At 38.4% G+C, this 8,080-nt stretch overlaps 1 protein-coding gene across 1 annotated transcript; it reads right to left on the minus strand.

Annotated features, from left to right (window-relative positions):
- Positions 1 to 121: 121 nt before the first annotated feature.
- il20ra (interleukin 20 receptor, alpha) lies at positions 122 to 7,411 on the minus strand. The gene is made up of 7 exons (XM_079645598.1): positions 7,030 to 7,411; positions 5,107 to 5,230; positions 3,992 to 4,197; positions 3,690 to 3,859; positions 3,436 to 3,580; positions 3,005 to 3,141; positions 122 to 2,689 (listed from the first exon to the last, which is right to left on the minus strand). Exons 1-7 carry the CDS (start codon positions 7,079 to 7,081, stop codon positions 1,631 to 1,633), a joined length of 1,893 nt encoding a protein of 630 aa, XP_079501724.1. The 5' UTR covers positions 7,082 to 7,411; the 3' UTR covers positions 122 to 1,630.
- Positions 7,412 to 8,080: the final 669 nt, after the last annotated feature.

The following is an 8,080-nucleotide window of genomic DNA, read 5'->3' on the forward strand; positions in this document are numbered from 1 at the left end:
TAAGATTTGACTAGCAGATGTCTCTATTCATTCTCTTGTTGAATCTTATAAAAGGCAGGTGTCAGGAATATACTGTAATATAAAAGAGGCATTTCATGCTAAAAACAAAGCAGAGCAGAACTTGTTCACTTTAATATAATTTATTTTAATATACAATAATTCTGTCTGGCGACATACAATTCTATGAAAAACATTGTACGTATACAATTCATGCACAGCATCAAACTTGTCATCACATTGCAGAAAAACCTGAGTTGTGAAACTAAATGTAGGGTTTTAAAATTCCTGCTTACTGTGGCTTTGAAAACATGCAGGTTTGTAGAGATGACCAACCCAAAGCTTCCTTAATTTAACATCTTGAGTAAAAACAGTTACAACAATTAGGAGAAAGAGGAACAACATTATAAAAGGAGCGTAAGGTTACCCACACTATGACAAGGGAAACAAGCAATGTAGCATTCTTCTGGTTATCAAAGTGAAAGTATGCACCGTGCTTTAATCATAGCTTGTTGATGGAATGCAGAAGAGCCAGTAGTGTAAGGAAATATGATCACTTGCAGGCAAGACAGCATAACATATTCCACAAAGCTTCTTAAAACCTCAGCTCCAAACAAACATACAAATTGTTGCATATAAAAAAAACAAGATGACAAAGTGATACCGCTGTAATATTGCACAGCAGACAGTATGTTGTTTAAAGACATAAAGACACTGATGATTTCAAAATTATGTTGACTTCTTTTACAAATAATATTGGCACATACTCTAGTTCAGGTAGAGACTCTTTCTTAAATGAAACCATCTCTACATTCGAAAACAAAACATCAGGAGTAAAGTGCTCTCTTTGACTTCATCATAAACGATATGAACACATTATTCATAGAGGTAGATAATGTCTTCTTCCTCTGAACATCAGTATTTCCTTCATATAACATTATTCAGTACTAGTGGATTTATATTAAAAGGAATACCGCAATCCCAGACAGAGAAAATTAGAAATTAATCACATTATGATTCGGCCCAATTGAGCAGAAATTAACAGTACAAACAACTACTGTTCCAAAGTGTCTAGTTTAAGTGCTGCTCCAGGAACTTAAAAAGGTACATACCTGAAACATGAAACTAAACACACCTACTACTGCTAGACAGCGATGATAAGTAAACAAGGATATGTATAATCATGGATTATCCGCAGTAAACTGTGTCACAGTATCCAAACATCCAACATCTACTTGTGAAGCATGTAGTCTCACAAAGAATTTGCGATCTGTTCACAAAAACATCTGAAATGTGGTCGTTCTGCAAAATCTTGTAATATTTGTATTACAAGAAGACCTCGACTTTGTACATGCATCAAGCCCAAGTGTAATTCTTTCATAAGTATTCACATTGATCAGTATCATTCGTTAATCTGATAAAGTTCAAATCATGAAGTAAATTTAATAAAGCAACATTAACGTTAACAGGTATACAAGTAACACGACTACAGTACTAAGTGTTCCTAAGAATTCGATTTTGTAGTTTTCTTAATAAAACCCATAGGTTATGCTATTTAAGTGCACATAATAGGTGCAGAAGAAAAACATATATTTCTTTATAGTAATGGAGTAAATCAATTGATGAATATCATCTACTCGTCCATCGAGATGACCAAACCCCATTCGGTCAGAAAATCATCCCCGCCTGCCTCCAACACCCTCTGTGCCTCGGCCTTTTCCTCAGACCCTTGTCTCACAAACACATTTTCCAACCTCAGCTCGCCATTACTAAAATTCAGAGTCTCCACCTCTCCCTCTCCTCCAATCATGTTCTCCCTCACTTTTTCTCCCTGCATCATTCCATCCCACACTCCCTCTTTGTTAAACTCCATCGCTATCTCGGGCAACACAAGTTTCCTGGTATGGGGATCCCAATCAATACAAAGATGTCCCTCCTCCTCCTCCTCCTCCTCTTCTTCTATATTGTGTGCTGTATTCATCATCAGAACACCATAGTCATCTGGTAAGTCATCTGATTGGTCAGATTGGGAGATCTGCATAGATTTCTGAGAGGCATAAGCAGAAAGAAGGGGTAATACCTCACTTTCATCCATCTCTCCATCCGTTCCCACTCTCATATTTCCATTAATCTCCTCCCCCATCCCTCCCTCCTTCTTTGCCAATAGATTCAAAGGAATATGGAAGAAGCCTATTCGTGGGATTGTGCTTATTAATAAACCTGGGAACTCTCTTTCCTCCTCCTTTCCCTTCACCTCTCCCATAGACGCTCCCTGACCAGACACTAATGGTGTTAACACTGGCAGTGACCATGCATGCGCTTGTATTAGTGGGCTCATCTCTGTCTGGGCATTAGTCAGAGGGTGGTCATCTTCAACGTCGCACTCTTTCTTCTCATAACTGCCTCTTACTGGGCAGTTCAGATCATTCCAATCCCCTCCTCTGATCTCAATTTTAGGAGCTGCGGCAAGAAACCCATAGTCGACAGACAAATCGTCCCAGGGTTCCTCGGGTGCCGGTGGTGTTTGGGGCCTCTGGGAGGCGTATCCTGGTGTCGGCTTCTTTGGGCATGCAGAGTGTGGTGTGCCGCTCTCTGGTTGTTGATCTTTGATGATGGTGATGATGGTGATGATGATGGGTTTGGGATTCTCAGGGGGGAACGTCAGAGGGGGCTGATGAAAGGTAGGCAGGTTCTGGAGGTTGAATGATAATGTCATCTCATTGCCACCCAATTGTCACAACTGTATATTTAAAACCAATAACAGACTCAAATGAGTTTGGTAATCACATTTCAAAACATCATGGCGCTACCTTAAAAGTGTCGCCAAAGCCAAGCTGATCTTTTTTAAGACTAAACAAAGCCATACAAGACTTTATATAGTATAGCTGTAATCATGACAAGTAAACTTGTCATCATGTGTAAAATCAATGTTCCCTTTTACCCTTTAACAAATCACATTTTAAATCGCCAATAAGTGTAAAAGTGTGAATGTGTGTGTTTTCATTACCAGTATATACGGGCTCTGCTGTCCTTTCCCCGACAGGTAGTTATAGAGAAGGTAGCCAACCACAACCAGCATACCCATGCACAAAAATGGAACAACAATACCCACAACTACCCTCTGCAGATGGCCAATCACTGGGTCTGGAGTGAGATGGGAAACAGAAACGTGTCACAATAATACACACACACTAAAAACTACATATAGGTAATATTATATCAACACCATGCAATATTAAAACATATTGTATACAATGTAAAACTCATTATTACCAAGCAAAAGCAAGACTAATCATATCAGACTATAATCAAAAAGGCTTTTCAGGCACACACAATGATTTCTGCTTCACTTGTGTATCATGTTTAGTCACATTCCTTTCTACCTGTCAAATAGGGCGTAAAATATTATCTCACACACACACACACAGGCTGTCGTACCTTTAGGTGTGGTAATGCAGTACCGTGCTGAGAGCAGACATCGGGCTGGCATGGAAGATAAACTTGCCCTGGCTGAAAAGCAGTACTTTGTGTCGTACTCCATCTTGCGAAATGTGTACGAACTTGAGACCACTTGAGAATGGTGCTAAAAACAAACAGAAAAAGACAATTCAGTGCAATACAATTTAAGGTGTGCTTGATTTAACAAGCTGTCGGTGCCAGAAAGGCGGGGAAAGCTGTATATTTTAACTCACTATCTGTACGTGATGGTTATCTTCGATGAAGAGTTCGTAAGTCATGTCGGGGTAGACTGATGCCATGGAAACCATTGGGGCGTTGGGCTGATATCTCATGGGTCCCTTCAAATTGATGGTGGCATTGTTGTCCTTGATTTCCACAGAAACCATAGGGGGGCCAAAAGTAGCTAAACAGATAGAGCAACATATTACCTTTTGGGAAGATGTAGAAATATCAGCTAAGTTATCAGCCCTTCACTTTTTAGTTTTAAGTATTTATGTCTTGCTTTTTTTTTTAACATGTTGACACTTAAACTTACTGTCCGACCATGGATCAAATCTCCTCGTTGTCCGGACCCATGTTGAGGATGCTCTCCGGCTCACAGCACGAACTCTGGCATAGTATCCCTGCTCCAGATCCCCCGTCTCATTGCTCAGGTCACACCGCCTCCGCAGCACGATGCCCGTACACCGCGGCACCGCCCTCCAGTGAGCCCGTCCACTGCCCTCAACACTGTCCCCATAGCTGGGAAACACAGAGGAGACCCTCACAGTTAGAGGATATCCCGCACAAACTGGGTCAATAAGAATGGCGGAAAGAGCTAAAAAAAGAAATCTCACTCAAGCAAGAAACTTAAGCTTACACAAGCTGTTTGTTGGATACAGTTACATGTTTCTTATCTCTCCGTCTTATAATAATAAAGCTTTATTTATATAAAGCACTTTTCATACAACTCATGCAGCTCAAAGTGCTATACAAAATGACACATCACAAGTTAAAAACAAACAACAAGAAATCCCCCTCAGATTATTTGTTAAGAACTTAAAAAAGGTAAATGCAGCAAAATATAACATTTAATCAGATAGACACAAGGAGGTAAAATGTATGATAATACAAATATAATAAAATAAAATAAATAATGGTTTCTCTCTGACAGATAGGAGACAAGACAACTGAGTCGATGCAGCAATATAAAATATAAAACCCCATAAAACAAAGTGAACGTATAGGTACAACAGAAATGAAAAATACCTATAAAATAGATAAAACAATATTAAGGATAGATAAATAATACAAACTAAAAGAACATTTAAAGTGTTGGGTTGTTAATAAAAAGCTAATCTAAAAAGATGTGTTTTTAACTGGTAGGGTGTTCCACAGTTTGGGTGCGTAGTGGATAAAAGTGGCCTCACCCATTTTATTTTGGGGTACTTGGGGATATTTAAAAAGCCAGCTTTTTACCTCTTTTGAAACGTTAAATAATACATTAACTTCAGCTTAAACCAGGTAAAGTCCAACATTGATACATTATGACCAATGTCCCAAAAAGGAAAGAAATTATGCAACCTAAATACAATATATATGCAACTAAAATACAATTACTGCTGTCATATAAATGCGTTTTTAAATTTAATCTCTAAATTCTTTACTCACATGGCATACTGCACTGTAAACTGTGTGTCATCCAGTGTGCCACTTCCTGGGAGCCATTCCAGCACATTTCTCAGATCGACTGAGGAGAAGGTCACATTGATAGGGCTGGGGGGAGAGGAGGAGACTGAGGAGAAAGAGATTAGGAATTATAAGAGATACAATTAACATGAGCTCCTGCCCCCCCTCCCTCCCTGTGAGCCCAGTGTGCTCTGATTGGTCGGGACGTTGCGAGGCTCGTTGCTGCGAGGAGCGGACAGGTTTCTGGGTCGGCGACACAGCGAGAACAAGCTAAACTCATCCTGAGCACACACAAACACTCACAGCCGAAGTAAAAACAATAAGTGTGGCTTGATATTGAGTAAGAAAAAGGTTTATAACGCTTTGAGAATGGGTCTGCGGAGATTATTTCTCCGCGATCACAACTCGCCTACTACTAGCGTTCAGGGAGCTCTATATGCAAGTCAATGGGGACTCCCTGTTAGTTAGCCAAGGGATCCTGGTGTGTGAGGTGCTCCGCGGATTGGACCAATCCGGTCATTTGTTGTTGATTTGGGTATTCACATGTCACAGAACCCAGGAAGCAAACAATAGAAAATGAGAAATCTCCAACGAGGCGTTTTGGGGCAGCATAGACAGGTCTTTTCTTTGTTAGAGTTTTACTCGCTACAGGGTGTACTTTGAGGGTTTTTGACTCTGCAGACCGTTTACATGCAGAAAAACCTTCATAACACACCCCTTGTGTGCTATGAAGGTTTTTATAACTTACGGGTAATAACCGGAAAAGCATGACCTGGGCCCTTTAAATATAGCTGAGGTGTTAGAATTGAACCAATTTAACTTGTTGTGTACTTCACATATTATGAAAAAAAAGAAGGAAAACCCAAATTCATAAAACTATCTGTGCATTTGCAACAGATTGTTGTAAATTAGTTTCTGATGACAGTTAATCCGTTCCCAGATTTGTAGGTTACAGACACCTGAACCTATGAACCATTAATCTTTAACTACACACATTACTCATTTGTATGCCATGTACAGGCCTTATTTCACTGAGGCACATAATCACACAAACAACAAGCCGTGTACAGGAGGAGTAAGTTAATCAAACCTGTGTGCATATTATCAGTTTCTATTTTAATACTTGATATTTCCTAATATGAATGAATGATTGTGTCATTCATCAAACTATACCCATGCTGCTGGGCATATAAAATATAGATTTAATTTGGGCAAACATCATAAAACTACCTGGACTTCTGACACATAACAGAGCCATATCAAATCAAATCTGCTCCACAGTAACTCAGGTCAGTCAATGATTAAATGCATCTGCACATTTCACCTAATGCCATATATCCAAAGCCTAACAGTAGCCAAATAACAGTTTCATGAATAATTAGCAGAGGTGGAAAAAGTAGTAAAGAAGAAAAACTGATTATGCAGATTGGCCCATTTTAGAATAATATATGTTATATGTTTTGATTATAATTATTAATGCACTAAAGTGTTTATAAAGCTGATAAAGGTGCAGCTAGTTTGAATTACTTTGTATACTGCAGGAGCTTACTTTTACTCCAGTTGAAACTAAAGTCTGATTTAAGTTTTGATTATATTTCACATCATTAATCCAAATCTGTAAAGCAACTAAAGGTATTAAATAATTGTAGTGGAGTAAAAGTAGCCTAAATGGTTTACCTCTGAATTGTAGTGGAGTAGAAGTGCAGTGCAAAGTAGCAAACAATTGAAATACTAAAGTAAAGTACAAGTCTCTCAAAATGGTACTTAAGTACAGTACTCGTCTCGAGTACATCTACTTAATTACTTTACAAGACTGATAATTAGTATGTTATGTGGAATACGTAAAGACAGAAAAACAAACAAAAAAGAGCTAGTAATCGTAATGTGGTTATTTTCAAGTCTTACCTGTGAAGTGCAGAGCTCCCAGGAGGTTCAGAAAAAATACCACTGTCCACATATCTGTATGCAGCGATCATGTTTTACAAATTCACAAGAAACACCAACATTTTTGTCCGGAAGGTGCTCAGACCCTCCGCCGGCTTGTGGGCTCCGTAGGCTGCGTTACCTGCTCCGAATGAACACCTGTGGTTCGATATGTTTCCACTCAATTAAAATAAATCACTTAAAAACATGTCCGAGGAAGAATGACCTTAGAGCCGCTTTAGTCGGAATGGAATGGATATACTTGAGCGACTACCGATACCTTAACGATTTACAAACAACCCCAGGTTTCCGTGTAGGAGGAAGGAATGCGATCTAACTTGTTTGTTCACATTACACCTGTGCAAGTGTCCGTGTGTTTGTGTGCGCACGCGTGTGTTTGTGAATGAGTAATCTGATGCGTAAGCAAAAGCAAACTAAACATGTATAACTCCTGCAAAAGTAAAAAATACTTGTTATTCAAAATGGGCCATGCGTAATTTAATTTTTTCATTGATGAATCAACACGTCAGCATGTTAGTTACATCGTTACATTGAGACATTGCTATAGTCTGTTTTATATTGGCTTAGAGAGTGTTGTTTAAATATAAAACTATGCGATACGATTGAGAAGCTCATCATATGATTGGTTTATTGGTTTTAATTTATGTAACATATTGTATTGGCTTTTATAATGCCTTCAGCTTTTAGAATAAGTATTAAGCTTAAACCTTCTACCACTCGTGCACTTATTAAGCTTAAACCTTCTACCACTCGTGCACTTAAAGTACTTTGTTTACTTTAAGTTTATGTAGGCCTATATCTGTGTAAATATAGATACAATGGCTTGCGAATCTATGTGAAAGCCTTTGTATAAATATAGATCATATTTTTAACAATTGTAAACTAGAACTACATTAGATTAAATAGGCGAGACTGAACTAAATATTGTTTTATAAAAATACGTTCCCAGTGTAAGCGGTACATATTTATGAAAACTGCCAATAAAATATTAAATGTATTTTATAATTCCAAA

The sequence above is a fragment of the Notothenia rossii genome (assembly GCF_949606895.1).
Source record: "Notothenia rossii genome assembly, chromosome: 8".
NCBI lineage: Eukaryota > Metazoa > Chordata > Actinopteri > Perciformes > Nototheniidae > Notothenia > Notothenia rossii.